At 36.3% G+C, this 16869-nt stretch overlaps 1 protein-coding gene across 2 annotated transcripts in view; it reads right to left on the bottom strand.

The window, feature by feature from the left end:
- Window positions 1-16869, bottom strand: part of PAPPA (pappalysin 1) — a 277647-nt gene that overhangs the window by 46055 nt on the left and 214723 nt on the right. For both annotated transcript variants that reach the window (XM_074211738.1, XM_074211739.1), the window contains exons 15-17: window positions 9700-9883; window positions 1917-2127; window positions 682-853 (exon numbers count right to left, since the gene is read on the bottom strand). In XM_074211738.1, the coding sequence (XP_074067839.1) occupies window positions 682-853; window positions 1917-2127; window positions 9700-9883 (567 nt within the window). The remainder of the gene's footprint in view (window positions 1-681; window positions 854-1916; window positions 2128-9699; window positions 9884-16869) is intronic.

Below are 16869 nucleotides of genomic sequence, written 5' to 3' on the forward strand. Positions count from 1 at the left end.
GGTTCTAGGTACATCATAAATTCAAATGAAAAAATCTATCACCATCATCATTATCATTATCACCAACACCATCATAATATTCATCAACAATAAAATATGAACTTAATAGAGGTCTATTTGAGATAGAACTTACTTAAATATCTAGATTTGCATTCTACTCCTAAAAAACTCTATAGTGCCATGAAACAACATCAGATAAGCCTTGGCTTATAGAACATAAGTTCTCTAGAGACTCAGAGGAGTGAGGATATCTTTAAGGTTATGATCAAGGGACAATAAATCATATAGGAGGTAAGCTTGTTCTTTCATATATCAAAGAAAGAGGAAGGAGAAACTTGAAGAAACTGTCTATTAGTCTTAGTCCTGTGAAGAAGAACATGGGATAGTACTCTGCACTTTGCAGCCACCTAATTAATGTTGGTTGAATTAAGAAATGGGGAAGGGAATAAGCATTTAAAAATATATATTATATTTATTATATTCTTTTATATTTTATGTTCTATTCTATATTATATTAATTATATAATATTATATCATATTATATACCAGGCACTGTGCTAAGCACTTTAAAAATATTATCTCATTTGATCCTCCCAACAATCTGGTGAGGAAAGTGTTATAATTGTCCACATTTAATAGTTGAAGTAAACAGATGTTAACTGAATGGATGGAAGCACTTACTGAAGAAATGTCGCTCTCTTCACATTTGATCTTGCACTCACTGTTGAACTGGAAACCATTGGTACACTGGTACAGCCCATGGAATTTGGGTGGGGGTGGGTCACATGTCACAGGTACACAAGCTCCCTCCAACCAGCTGCCATCTTGGGTACACTGGATCTTAAAAGCCCGTCTTCCAAAAAGAAATAAAAAGAATCATTTGAATGAATGCCTTGAACATAGAAACTATTTAATGTTTTAGAATGAACTGAGTGACTGATTAGATTCATTTCTTATCCAAAACACTCAAATTTAAATTTAAACTCTAAGAGGTAGACATCATATTGAAAGATTATATGAATTAAGTTTGGTTTAACTAACTTCATAAGGAGTTTGCCCATATATTGTCTGGATTGGAGAGTATGATGGATGACAATATTTGCTTACTAATTAATAAGGTTTTATGACTTAGAGCTGTTGAGGATCTTGGAAACTATCTAGTTCATTTTTCAGATAAGGAAACCGAGAGAGGTTTTGAGAAGTTAAGAAATTTGCCCAGAATTACATAGGTAGGAAGAAATGAAATCAGTATTTGAATCTAGGTTTTTTGTCTCCAAATCCAAAGTTCTTTCTGTTACACCATAGCTACTTTCCTCAATGCAAGGAAGGCAGGGTCTTGATCTAAAAACAAGATACACAAATATTGCTTTATTTATGTTTTCAAGGCTAATAATGTTATTTTAAAGTCACAGGGATCTTAGGGAAAAAGTCTGATCCATTTCCCTTCATTTTATATATGAGGAAACTGAATTCCAGAAAGATAGTAATTTTAAAATGTGAAGGTGTGATATGTGGAAAAAGAACAAGATTTATTTTGTGAAATTCCAGAAGGTAGAACTAGAAACACAGGTAAAAACTCTTCATTCCAAAAATGGAATGAACTATCTTGGAAAACTGTGAGTTCTCTGAGTCTGGAAGTTCAAATAGATGCCGAATGATCATTTTTAGGGATGCTTGTAGGGGGGCAGCTTTGCATTTGGTCCCCCTATAGTATCACAGGGCTTGCTACCATAATAGGTATTTGTTAAATTGCAGATCGATTACACTTTAGAAGCCACCATTGAACAACATGGAATAATGGATTCTTTGCGATGTGATGATATTGTCTTCATCCAACATATTATAACAGATTCAGACAACCTCTGACCAACTTTGCTTCCTCCCTGTGCCTGGTTTACATTTTCAGTTTCACTTACTTCTTTGACTTCCGAGAGGAGCCAGGCACATGGTATCCTGGTTTGCACTTGTACTTGCAAAAGGATCCCACTTTGTGTTTGTCCTCTCGGCACCGTGTAGTCTGGAGATCAGCATTGGGCACAACGGGAGGGGTTAGGCACATCAGTTCACAAAGTGCCTCTGGGAAGGACCACAACCCATCTTCCATACATGTCAGGAAACTATTGTTTCCTGTTGAAAACATAGATTTAGGATTAGCTTTTAAAATCAATGGGGACACTAACAATATGAATTATGTCAAATTAGAACTTTTTTCCAAATTAGAATTTGCCTCAGAATATAAAATATTGAAAAATGTTTTAAGGTTATAAGGAACATAGACTATGTCATATATTAAAATATAGAATTCTAGAGATAGCAAAGATCTTAGAAACCACTGAGTCTAAAAACTAAATCTCATAGAGGAAACTGATGTTTATAGATATGGAATAGTTTACTCAAAAAAATAATTTACTTCCCCTACTTACATAGGGAAGCCATCTGCCAGTTTCATGACCACAGTAGAAACTCATGTCCTCTGACTCTGAAGTCAAAGAATCTTGCTATATTATTAATTGGACCTGAAGGGTCACCTACTGCCCAAACTTCATTTTATATATAAGAAACTTCAGGCCAAGAAGGAAGGAGGGAAGTTACTGACCCAAATAAGAGCAGGTAGCCTCCCCTGAAACCAGGACCTACTAACAAATCTCACAGTGACATGCTTATGACACAAGACAAGTTAATTCTTTTCTTTGTCCTTCTATGGTTTCATCTAAAAAGGAAATAGTTATTGGCAAACTTTCTTGGGCCTCTGGGGAAATATCAGAGGTTTTGTAGTCCTTAAACTGAGTTGCTGAAAATAATGCTTTTCAAATTTCAATGAAGGGCTAAAATGGATTCACAAGAATGACACTTTCCCACATAGTCCATGCCTATACTGGTAGTTGTGCTGATCATCATTAGTGAGTTGGTCTGTTTGGATTTTGCAAATGAAAGTAAAATACAGTGAGGTTATCCTTATCCTGTCAGATGATATATTATGGTGAAACAGCTTGGCCAAAGCTTCTTTGAGACAAGAGAGAAGTAACTCATATTTCTCAACATCCTTCTTGTCACTGGCTTATTAAAGAATGGTGTTGACAAGCTACAAGAGACATTCCATGCTAGAAGGATGTGGAACACAGGGATTTAGGGATTAAAAGGAGGTCAGTTGCAGAGGCAGTCAAAGATCATAGGTGTGGATCTGGAAGGAAACTTGGAGATTATTTTACCAAATCCACTCATTTTATAGATGAGGAAACTGAGACCCAGAAAGAGGTGATTTAACCAAGGACATTTATGTATCAAGCAGAAAAAAAAATTCAAACTCAGGTTTCTGACTTTCAATCTAGCTCCTTTTTCGCTAAATCATGTTCATATCTCCCACATTATAGAGCATTTCATATATTCCTTCTTCCTTGTTAAGCTATACTGTCCTTTTCTCTCATTCCTTTGCACATTTATCAAATTAGCAAGATTCCCCTCTCTAGTACATGACTCCTTTTCCTCCTCTTTTTCATCTTCCTTGTGCATGATTCATCCACTAAGTGAAAGAAAGGCCAGTGTCTACAAAACACGGCAGATGCTTCTGTGTTGATGAACTGTTATATTACAGACTCTGGACAGTTTGACGTCAACAAATAAGATGAGCCAGCAGGAGTGAGAGGGTGATTCATTCAGTTTCCTGCAAAGTGGTGAGGTTTCCTGGGCATCAGGGACTACATGCTCCAATCACTTCCTTTTCTCTTACTTCATTACCTAGTGATGTTCACTTAGTACCATTGTCTGGAAACCACTGAAGGTACTGGAGCCAGACATTCTATTATGTAGAGACTCTATGTCTAGGCCATAGGTCAGTCTACTGCCCAGTAGCCCATGGCCTAAACAGGACTTGGAAGGGAGCATAACAAGAATGTTTCTGGGGTTATGACCTATTAGTGAGTTTGAGTGAGGTATGGCATTTTTCCTCCTCATGATTAAAAAATCCAAGTTTATAATATTGGCCTAAGCTTTCCTGGACAATGTAAATCCCAAATAGCAAAAAGGAATAATTTGCAATTAATTATTTTACCTTGGAAGGTACATTAGATTAAATGACTTGTCTAAGTCCACACAATTAGAGAGTAGCAAAAGCAAGATTCAAACCATATCCTCTGACCCCAAATCCACTGTGGAATAGATATATTAGGAAAGAAGTGTCCCAAACCCTATGTGTGAAGGATTGTTGGTACTAGCATTGAATGGAAGAGTTGAAATTATTCAAGGAGGTTAAAAGAAAGTCAGATTATTGGAGTGCCAGATAATAAATAGACACATAACAGACATTCAGTAGACTGAATTGGGAATCAAGGAAGTAAGCAGACTGAAAAGGAAGGTAGATCTGGGGCAGGATAAAGAAGGATGTATAACAGGGAACAAAATGAAGGAAGAGTTTTTTTTGAGAATTAGCAAGAACAATGGGATGAGGAGGAAGAAACTTCAAGTAAAGGGGTTAATCCTCATGTTTGCTAGGTCAAGGAAACACTGAAGAAGACAAAGGCAGAAAAAAAAAATCAAAGCCTCATAAAAAGAATAGGCTTTTATATTAATGATGTTCCAAGAGCTCATCCCCAGACTCCAGGGATATTAAAGAGTTAAAAAGAAACTATGTCCTTCCTTGGCAATTCCAAAAATTGTATCAATTGTTCATTAACAATTGGGTCCTCCTAATAAAAGTGTAGGCAAATCTAATTTCATTTGGATGGTTAAATTATACAAATTTTTATAGGTCGAAAGGGAATAAAATGATAGAGACAAAAAGTCAGAGAGACAGAAAGAGACAGAGACAGAAAGAGACAGAGATAACAGGGAGAGACAGAGGCAAGAACAAAGACAAAAAAGATAGAAATTGAGATATGAGACAGAGAGAAAGACAGTGGGAGAAACTAGTGAGATCAACTCCAAAGTAACAATAGTTGACCTTTCTCTGTAGTATGTTAAGATTTACAAAGTGTTTTATTAAAGGTGATCTCTTTTGAGCAATGACCCATTGAAGCAAGCAGGGTAAGTTTTATTACCCCTGCTTTTCAGAAGAGAAAACCAAGGCCCAGAGAAGTGAATTGTCTTATCTAATTAGCAAGTGGTAAAATGAAGATTTGAACTCAAATCTGTTCAGTCTAAAGTCAATGCTCTTGACATCATGTCAGATTATTTCTCTCAAATATAACAAAAGACCCAAAAAAGGTACATCTGCATAGTTCCCTCTTGGGAACTTAAGATACCTCTTGGTATCTTAAATTGATGTCCTTTGGTGAGATATGATTTCAACCATCTAAGAGGAGGGTATTTGTGATCTTCACCCACTTGATATGACTGAAAAGGTATTGATTTATACTAACATCTCTGCAAGGTCAGGAGCTTACAGAGCTTCAAAACACTGTGCAAACCTTAAAGCTATAAAAAGTAACAGTGAATACCCTTTTATCTAGTCCTAAAATAAGAATCCTAGGATGTAAGAGACAGAAAAGATCCTAAAAAATGGAAGTTGTTGGTCTCAGAAGGAGCCTAAGATGAGCTCTGGAAGGGGGATGTAAAGGGAAGAGTGACTGGCTCAAGGCCATTCAGTAGCAGACTTGATCCTAAAAACTTAGTCTCCTGACTCCAAGGTCAATGATCTTCTGACTGGTAAAGAAACAGTATTTTACTCTCCTATCTTAGGAGACCCAAGATGGGGAGGGGAAGGGAGATCAGTTGGAGGAACATTAAGTCACTGACCTTGAAGGAAAGTTTTGAGGATTCAGGCAGGGTTGAGAAGAGTCCATTCCTATCACATTTTAATATGTGCTACAATGCAAAGAGTACCTCATTTTTTTTTACTCTTTCAGATACCTTGAATTAGTCTTTTCTGAAAATCAGAATATCCTGTGAATGTAATCCATTAAAGGAGTCAATATGGTACAGTAAGAATCTTGAACTGGGGAGTCAAGAGAAATGAAGACAGTGTACTACAGTGGAAAGAATCATAGCTCTGGTGCCAAAAGACCTGGGTTCAAATGTCACCTGTGACTTTCACTGGCCATATGACCTTAGATTAGTTACTTGTCCTCTTAATTCCTCCTCTGGGAAAAGAAAGAATAGACTAGATGATCTCTAAAGATGAACATGTGAGATTCCTGAATTTTAGGAAAAGATTTGAGCAACAAAGCAAGATGTCTGAAGTAACCACAGACTAGAGTTGACCATTTATTTAAAAAAAAAGAAAAAGAAAAAAAAGAAAAAAAAAGAAAGAACTGAACCCTGGACTCTTACTTCCATAGCTGAGAAGAGTCCATTCTGGAAATAGGCTGTATAATCCTCACTTCCCATAGACAAATACAGTACTCAAGAAAGTTGTGCTTGATCTAAAGTCCAAGTAGAAGAAGCATGTGCAAGAAAGGAGGAACTATAAGATTCTATGAAAGAGAGCATCTAGTTCTAAACTCATTTATATGGTAATGGAAAAGGGAGAGTGCTTGAATTTAGCCTATGATGACTTACATCTTAAGAGGTGTCTTGCTGCAAAATGGAGGACAAAGAACTAGGAGCTCCCTTCACACTTTCCTAACCTCAAAGTACTAATGGATGAAGTTCATTAGATGAATCAGTAAATCTTAATGAGGACAAACCTTCTTCCTGCCCTTGATTCTAGCTGGTCCATGCAGGACTTTTTCTCTAGGAACTGAAGACAGAGCACCAGGTGGGATTGACAATCAGAATGTTTCAAGACAACAATCAGTCCAAACGGGTGAATCTTCCCAGTGGCATCCATGTGTGATTATTAAGGGGGAAGGATATGAGCAATTAACATAAATGATCAAGGTGATCATTCTCACAGGGACCTCTTTTCCATTATGGGGGGGGGGCTCTGACACCCCCTTGAGAGACAGTATGCAGGAAGGGAACATGAGGATAAAGGGGGTTGATGTAGAAAGATACAGCCAGGTGGGTGCAAATCATTCTGATTAGAAATTATTATTAACTAAAATAAAAATGTTAATAATCAATGCTAATTTATACAGCTTCCATCCCCAGGGGCCTCTGATTGAGATGAGGAGTGTGATTTCCGTCTGCAGTTATTAATATACCTCACATCTTAGGGAGCTCAAATGAGTAGAAAGAATTAGAGGGGATGCCTGTTGGTTGTGTTAGTACTCCCAATGGTTTCCAGGTCTCACTATTATCTCCATGTTGTTACCCTCCCATAAGCTATTTCAGACAAAGCACTTAAATCAATTTTTGGTTTATAAGAGGATAATTGTTCAATTATATTGAAATGAATTGAATCATAGGATTTATAGTTAGAAGGGACCTTAAAGAATCCTATCATCAAAGAATCAATGATTGAGTGCTAAAGGGTTCTTGAGGGCCATCTAGATCAACTTTCTCATTTTAAAGATGAAAGAAATGAGATCACATAACTTGCCCAAGGTCAACTTGAGTAGTAAAAGTGACAATTGAACCTATGAGTTCTATGCTGCTTTCACTGTACTATACTTGCAGATTATAAAAATGATGCCCTCTCCAAGTTTCCTCGGATCAAGGCTAAAGAAGAGGAAATACCAACAAAAGATTTAGAATCAGCTTCTTTTCATTCTGGAGTCATCCACAATTTCCTTCCCTTTAATCTGAAATCTTCTGATTGCTCATTCACTCTTGGCACATTTTTTTTTCTCTTCCAATTCCCAACCTGACTTTAATGAAGGCAGAGAAGAATGACTTCTGTACCAACATCAATAGGGACCCCAGCATATCAGTTTAGTGAAAGTCATCATTTTGTGAGCTAAACTAAAGGTTTAACCTTGACTCTCCCTACGACATCAATATGGAAGCTATTCCCTGGAGATGATCCACAAAGTTTCCCAACTTGAGTCAATCCCACTTTTAGACTCAATTTTCATTATGTCCAATGTTGAATGTCCAGCCTCATACATTTTTTGATTCAGTGTCTCCTTTTCAAATAATCAGGTCCACCTGTTACTTGAATGAAATGAACGAAATGTCTTTCACCTAAAGGTCTTCCTCACAATGGGGTACCAATACTAATTGGGATATCCCTTAGGTTTTGTAGTACAGTACTGTTGTTGCTGACATATGAGCTCATGACCCTGAAAGTACCATTTCCTGACCCTTTTCCTTTTTATCTTTAAATTGATCCCTCATACTTTCCCTATATACTCACCACTATAACTCAGAAATTGAGTTGAAGTAATTTTTCTGAACTGAACCAAATGAACTTGACATGGGATAATTGCAGTCCTTCTGGGTTTTAGTTGATAGTGGATATAATTAAATACATCATCAGAACCTTGAATGTTTTCCAGGAAGGCCTATAACTAGTCCTGTTCACTTTTTGTGAATTACTGCTAACTAACCACACATTCTTCTGCATTCCCTGATAGAAGTTAGAATCATCCAATATAGAGATGTATTTGTGCCTAGGTTATTTTCTATGTTCCTTCTTTGAGTAAAAAACAGTCTCTGATTTTTTGGGTCAGAGATTGATTTCCTCACACACACACACACACTCCTCAATCATTGTTTCTTTATCTCGGACAATTGCATCAGTAAAAACAGAAGCCCAGAATATCAGAGCTGACAGGAACCTTAGAATATAGCATGACAGAACTGGAAGGAATCCTGGGGCAAAGAATGTTTGACTGTTAGGAGATCATTGACTATTAGAGCTGGAAAGGAATCTTACTGGTCCTCTATTCAAGTTATTTAATTAATCAATAAACATTTAATAAGCACCTACACTATATGATGGCATTGTGCTACATGCTGGGCTACAAAGAAAAGTAAAAGATAGTCCTTGCTCTCAAGGAGCTCTCAGACTAATGGGGGAGATATTATGCAAAACATTATGTACAGGATAAACTTGAAATAAACAACTATATAAATAAATAAGGCTATTATAAGATAAATTTGAAATCAACAGAGGAAAGGCACTAGAATCAAAGGATACTGAAAAAGGTTTCCTATGGAAAGTGAGATTTTAGCTGAGACTTGAAGAGAGCCAAGAGAAGGCAGAGCTCTAATTTTAGCACACTTATTTTATAGATGAGCAAACTCAAGATCATGTAGTTAACAAGTGGATGATCCAGTTTGGAGTCTATTCTATATTTTTTCCTCTTTATTGCACCCATGGCAAATTTCAGAGGGATCTCAAGGGATGAATATCCTGTCAGTCTCTTCATTGATTTGTTTTTGTTTTTGCCTTTAACTTTGGCACAATCCAGGGATACTGTATTAAATAAATAAATGCAGTTAGTTGAAAGAGATCAGCAGCAAATTAGCCTCTGCTCAAAGAAAAAGCTATCATTCACCACTATGAAGTTTTTACTCATAAACATAAAAGAAATATATCTATATCTATATATTTATACACATTCAAATACATCCCTATAGCTATATCGATATCTACATCTATATATCACTTTTCTTTTTTCCTTTCAAAGATTCTTCAGTACTTCCTAAAACAGAGGTGGGAAAACTTTTTTCTTCCAAAGGCCATTTGGATATTTATAACATTCTTCATGGGCTATACTTGGTTAAACATTTAATTAACTGAAAAATTTCCTAGATTTATTGAATTTCAAGTCCCACCTGTAGTTGCCTTGCCAACACCAGAAGAATATAGCACACTGGGGCAAGAGGTTCCCTACCCCTGGCCTAAAGTAAGGGGCCATAGTAGACATACAATACCTTTCAGCTGAGCTGGGGGACGGCATTGGAAGGAGCATTTCTTGCCAAATGTGGTACCTTCAAGACAGGAGAACGAGGCAGGGTAGACATGATACTGGTCAGGGATGCCACAGTCCACGGGTTCACATGACACTTGCTTATTCCACTTGCCTTCAGTGCAGGTAACAGTGACACTAGACCCTGACTAAAAGAAACAGACACAGGAGAATTTGTTAAAGGGAAGAAAAAGGAAGTAGAAATGAGTAGAGATGTGTCTGACACTGTTGCATCCGATTTGCACAGTGATGTAGTTCTGTGAACACCAGGATATCAAGGTTATAGTCTTAGCTCTGTCTTTAAACACTTCTGTGAGCTTAGGTGACTCAATGCTATTCTGGAACTAGGATCCAGTTTCCTTATATGTGCAATGGGGACCATATTCTTTGTCCTATCTGCCTCAAAGGATAAAGTGAAACAATGACTCCAAAGTGCCCTTAAACATTAAAAAAGTGATTAAAAATATGGGTGCAGTATTTAAATAACTTCTTTTATTCTCAATTAATCTTGAAGGAAGTTTAGACAACTTAAGGTCTAAGATCACAGAAAATATACATTTAGCAATGACATAATGTGGAAAAAACCACCTTAGATTTGGCAGCATGATTTGGTGGAAAGCTTTTTCAATTGGAGGACCAAAGTTCAATCACACTACCAATATGAGGGTGACCTTGGGCAAGTTCCTCAACTACTCAAGAATTCAGTCATCTCTTCTATAAAACAAGAAGGCTAACCTCCTCTAAAGACTTTCTCAACACTAAATCTGTGATCCTATGGTACCATGGTCAAAATGTTGGTTTTCTCACTGTCACATCAAATTATAATATCTCTCTGAGTCTCATTTTCCTACAAAGTAAGATAGTGATAGTAACATTTGGTCTATTTATTGTACCAGGTTCTTACAAAAAAATTGTACAAAATTAAAATTTTATAGAAATTATGATAATATTAGTATTTTATTAATATTAATTAATATTAATAAATTATTTTTATTAGTAGTATATAAATAAATTATACAATAATATTATGATATAAATTTTATAGAAAATTATAAATAAATAATAAAATTTTAATACAGACAAGAATATTATAGATATGCTATTACTATCATTATATTTCTTATAATATTCTATTCTGTGCATTTTTTAAATTAAAGATTTTATGTTTTACAATTTTTTCCCCTAATATTACTTCCCTCCCCCACCCCCCCCACTATTTTGTGCATTCTTTTCTTCTTTTTCTTCTATCTCTCCTCCTCTCTGTTTTCTTCTAATCTTGCTTTTCTATCCTTCCCTTTTTGTCCCCTTTCCCTGCTGCCTTGGCATTAGGGTTGCCAGGGGTTCCCATGTGCAATTCATAACACCTCTGGGGATTTTTAGAACCAAAGATCTAAGGGATCCCCTGAGAAGAATCCTGAAAGTTCTTCCTGATTCAATCCCCCTGACATTGCTGCTAGGAGATGCTGCCCCATTCTCTTGGCTGGGCAGCTGTGCCATAAGTGACTTTGGGACCCTTTTAATGAGACCAGGGTCCCAGTTCATTGGTTTAATTCTGGTCTGGGGCATTAAATGCTGTTTCCCAATTCTCCCAGGTTTCAGTTGCATGTGGTTAGTCCTTTTCCTTTTCTACCTCATATCCTAGGGCTGTGGATCTACCAGATGGAGCTTCTTCCACAAAGGAAGGGAGTGGGTTCCATCAGGCTGGGGGCAGGGAAAGAGATGGAGTAAAGACTGCCCTCAAGTGTTCAATAGAACTAATATGACTGGGACATACTGGGAATTAATTCTATAACTATACTTAGAAATGGTCTCTCAAGTTAAATCAGGAGGTTTTGGATCCCAAACCTTATATTTCTAAAAAAAATTAATAACTATATTTCAATATAATTAATTTCCTTTCTAATACTATACATTCTATTTTTATTCATTTCAAAATATGATCCTGAGTTCTACCAGACTGCCAAAGTCCATGATAAACACATAAGCAAATTAAAATTTCCTGAGTTAGATAGAACTTAGAGGGAAATATCATATAGGTTTACACAGAAGTAGATAAGGAGTGAACAGTGAAGGACAATTTTCTTTAAGATATTTCTTTCTTTAATATGCAATAAAACTTGTCTTAAAATTTTTCCACTGATGAATCATTAAAAATATGATTATAATTTTGGATCTGGAAAGAACTTTAAAGTCCATCCAGCCCAATCCCTCTTTTACAAATGAAGAAACAGAAATCCCTCAGAGAGATTAAGTTACTTGTCCAAGGTCACACAGAGAGTGTCAGTAAGGCTACAGGCAATTTAAGTTATCTTCCCAAGTTAACATAGTTAGAGGTAGGGTTTGGACTGAGTTCTTATTATTCCAAAGCCAAGTGCTATTGCAACCATACCATACACACATGAACAGAAGAATCACCTGAGGAAAAACTGTTATCTAAGTTAGCTAATGTTACCATCAGGAAGACATTTCTGAAGTCTCAATTTGCTTTATGAATACCCAGATAGAATGTAAGCTTCTTGAAGTCAAAAACAATTTCATCTGTATCTTTTTATTCCTATTGTCTAGCACAGCTCTTTGGGCAAGAAAGATAAATGTTTGCTGAATTGAATTAAATATATTGTCAAGATGACAGATGATTTAGAAAAGAAATGGCCTATTTACATAGTGAGAACAAGGATAACAAATGACTAATGATTAATGATTAATGATCATCATGATGACAACAACTATCATTTATTTAGCTTTTTAAGGATTGAAAAACTTTACAAATATAATCTAATTTTATCCTCACAAATAGCCTGAGAAGTGTTACTATTATTATCACTGTTTTACAGATGAAGAAACTGAGAAAGGCAGAGATAAAGTGACTTGCCCAGGATTACACAGCTTATACCTTAGTCTCAGGCAGAATTTGAACTCAGTTCACCCTGACTTCAGATCCAGTGCTCTAGTTATTGCACCACTAGATATACTTATATCCATGAAATAGTGACAAAATTCATAACAAGGCCCTTAATTCATAAGGTAGATCCTCTGGAAAAAGTGATAAGAGACGCAGGGAAATATTGTGGGGAAAACTTTCTCTCTGAAGTCAGAGGACATAGGTTCAAATCTCTCTGATGTTTAACACTTAAGCAACTTTTTTGACAGGCTGCCTCATCTTGGAAGTGAGATGGTTGGATAAGATGGCTTTTGAGATTCCTTTCAGCTTGGTCTCTATGAATCCATAAGAAGCACACAAGCTGAGAAGGTAGACACAGATTTTAATTTTGATCAGTGGAAAGAGCACTTATATTGGCAAGGATGCATACTGATGGTTGTGCTAGATAAGATTCCTTTTTATATTTAATGGAGAAATCCCAGTAATATGGACCTGCTTCACTGAATTTGACAAAAGTATATTCAAGCTTCTTTAGATATTATAGTTAAAACAACATATTGCAAAATTGGTCTGCAGATTCTTTTTTATGAAATTAACTCTGTAACACTACCTCCTTTTATACTAACACACTTTAACCCTGTGCCATTTTTATCTGTAAAACTTTCTGTAATAATCACATTGTATTTATTATATAAATGTGATAACAGCCTTTGGATAAATCAAATAACATTCTGTACTAGACCTGGATTTTATTGGGAGGTCACCCCCCACTCCCATCTGAATGAAGTTGAAAATCTTTTTTTCCTCTTTGTTCAAATGAACAGCAGATCTGATTTTTATTTTGTTGGTATAAATAATAATAGTAATGATTCACATTTATGGAGTGTTTTAAGGTTTATGAGAGAGACATTGTGGAACAATGACTAAGGGTCCCTCAGGGAGACCCGAGTTCAAATATCACTCTGACATAAATTGAGTATTATCCTGGACAAGTACTTTCATTTCTCAGTGTTCCCACCCCCACCCGCACTCCCTAGTAACTATTAGAATAAGCTGAAGAGAAGTTGGTCTGAATTGACAGAGTATGTTTTCTCACCAGAAGTTATACACACCAGTAAAATCACACATGTGATTTTACCCCCCTCAAAAAAGATAAGAATGGTTACAAAGGACACTCTAACTCTGTGAAGTATAATATAATATTATTCTCTAAATTATTTTTGAAGAAATACCTTCAGAGTGGTGAAATAACTAGCCCAAAGCCACATAGTATTAGAATTTGAACTTAGGTCTTCTATTCCTAGTTCTAGCCTTCTCAACATACCATGACATCTTCTGTCCAAGTGACAAACATTAATTCCCAAAGCACATCATGAATAGCCAGATATATAATTATTTCTTATGGCAGAAGAGCAGGAGACAGATTACAAGATTTAGAAGATTCTGTCTCTTTCTAAACTTCACCAGTGGTTCTCCAATTCTTGGAGAGGTTAAAGTGAACTTGAATTAAGGGTGATACTTTCATTAACAATGGCTGAAAGGTTATCTGATTTGTTTGCTAGCTAAATTAGACTTGAGGAAAAGAGGTAATGGAAAAATGTGAAATGTCTATAGAGATGCATGGCATTCTACAAATGTTCACTTTCTGAAATGCAGGAAAACTGAGAAAGATAGATGAGAATCTATATTAGAAGGGAGTAAAGAACAGAGAAGTTAATTGGGTAACCTAGATTCTAATCCTGGCTCTACTACTCACAGGCTATATCTTTTTTATGGGACTGAGATTATTCCTCTATAGAGTGAAATATAGGATTGGAGTAAACCCAAGGACTCTATCTTATGGAGATAATCCGAAGTTCTTTGTAGTATAGTGATAATAGATAGAGAAAGAGATTCTTTCTTTCTTTTTTTTTAACCAATAGACCAAAGGTGGAAGAGATCCAAACTCCAAGAGAAAGAGAGTGCTTGGGGGGAAGGAGAAGTCACTGGCAACAATGCCAAGTGAGTGACAGTCATCACCTAGGGCCTTGAGGGTTTCACTGAGGAGAAAGCTTGGCCAAATAGAAGTTTTTAAATGCCCAAACATTGATCTGGGTTTTAAAAAGCAAAAGATCTTTTTTTTTTCCTCTCAAGCGCACATCAAAGGGACCTAAAATTCCTTAGTGCCAAAACACCCTAATTGTTTCCGTAGGAGTTTGGACCTGTCTGTATTTGATACATGGATATGTTCAGAAGAGAGAAAGCAGCCAATGGCCTGGAAACTCCCATGTGGGCATCTTTTCAAAGACAGAAGCATTACACAAATAGGTCCTGCCAGAAGCAAGTTACAAAGTCTCCTAGGGCAACATAGGACAGCAGCAATGAGACACCACACTGCCTTGGCCTCAGAACTGGTAATGCTATATAATCCCTAGGGTCCTCCCATTCCCATACTCCTCTGATACCTACTAGATGCACTGCATCATACAAAAACAAGCCCAATCAAACACCAAATTGGTTTATTCATGCCTTGTTGAACAATCCAATGGGGGGAAAAACGCAATGTTGTAAAATATTATCAAGTCACAAATAAAATATATAAGATAAGTGACCTCAGAAAAGTCATTTGGTTCATCTGTTTAGAGCTGAAAGGAACTTTATAGGTCATCTGACCTAGCTCTCTCATTCTAGAGGGACTAGGGAACTATTGGAGTTTATTGAGCAGAAAACTGATCAGATCTAACCTTTAATAAAAACCAACAGGTTTTAATTTACTCAGGAAAAAAATTGTAATTTTACCAATCAATTTTTAAAAATTATAATGTTTTATACACACACACACACACACACACACACACATAAATTTACCATATTTAATGACTTTCAATGACTAATAAATACAACCCAAACTTTTTGTGAAGGGTGTGGAGTGATCTGGCCAATAAGGGCAAATTTCTTGGGGCAACGAGGAATGTTCTGCCTTCTATCAACCCGTAGAGAGATGTAGTGAACCTGCTTTTGAATGTCTGTGATAGAGGAATATTGCTTTACTCACCTCAAGAGAACACACAAGTATTTTGTAACTATTCCAGTCAGTTTTCTATTCGGTGATCTTTTCAATGCCTTCAGAGATGGAATTGAGAGCATATCCAAAAGGACTGAATAGAGAAAAATACTCACTCCCCCCCCCCAACTCTCTCTTCCCCCTGTAAGACATGAAATTCTATGTGTCTGAGTAGTCTGGGAGCTCCCTTATTTCCCCATGTGGCCTACCAAGTGGCAGCAAATGCACCGCCATCTCTATTTCTTCTTTCTCTACTGTTTCACTTCTTTCCTGATTTTAGGTGAACAAGTATCAAACAAGACTAATCCCTCTTCCACATGATAGTTCTTGAAATATCAATCATAACCATTCTAAGTATTCTCTTCCTCCATTTGAACATCCCCAGTTCCTTCAACTGGTCATCATATGGAATGATTTTCCATTCTGGCATATTGGTTCTCCTTTTCTGGATACATTCCAGTTTGTTAACATCATTCCTAAAATGTGGTGCCCAGAATGATATATGATATTACAGATGCAGTCTGAATAAGATAGAGAATAATTGGAAAGTAATATCTCTCATTCTAGTTACAATTCTTTTCTTAATGCATCTTTTAGACCACCATTTGGATTTGTAACCCATGACCATTCCCAAATCTCTTTCACATGAACAGTTGTCTTGATATGTCTTTTCCATCCTGTCATTATATGATTTTTTTTTTTAGGTTTTTGCAAGGCAAATGGGGTTAAGTAACTTGCCCAAGGCCACAAAGCTAGATAATTATTAAGTGCCTGAGGCCGGATTTGAACTCAGGTACTCCTGACTCCAGGGCCAGTGCTTTATCCACTGTGCTACCTAGCTGCCCCATCATTATATGATTTTAAAAAATATATATAGGAATATTGGACTTTAAGTTGATTCAGCTTAATAAATTGTTTTTATAATTTTATTTATTTAAATCAATGAGGTTAAATGACTTACCCAAGGAAACATAGCTAGGCAATATTAAGTGTATGAAATCAGATTTGAACTCAGGGCCTCCTGACTCCAGGGCCAGTGTTCTATCTACCATGCCACTTAGCTGCCCCATATTTCAGCTTATTAAAGCTCATTTGATCATTCTGGATTTTCAAGATATCTTTGGATAAACTAAAAACTCATGCCTATATAGCATTTTAAGAGTTACAAAATGCTTTCCTCATTGTAATCCTTTTGATTTAACAAACTGTTA

Source organism: Macrotis lagotis, chromosome 1 (assembly GCF_037893015.1).
Source record: "Macrotis lagotis isolate mMagLag1 chromosome 1, bilby.v1.9.chrom.fasta, whole genome shotgun sequence".
NCBI classification, from domain to species: Eukaryota; Metazoa; Chordata; class Mammalia; order Peramelemorphia; family Peramelidae; genus Macrotis; species Macrotis lagotis.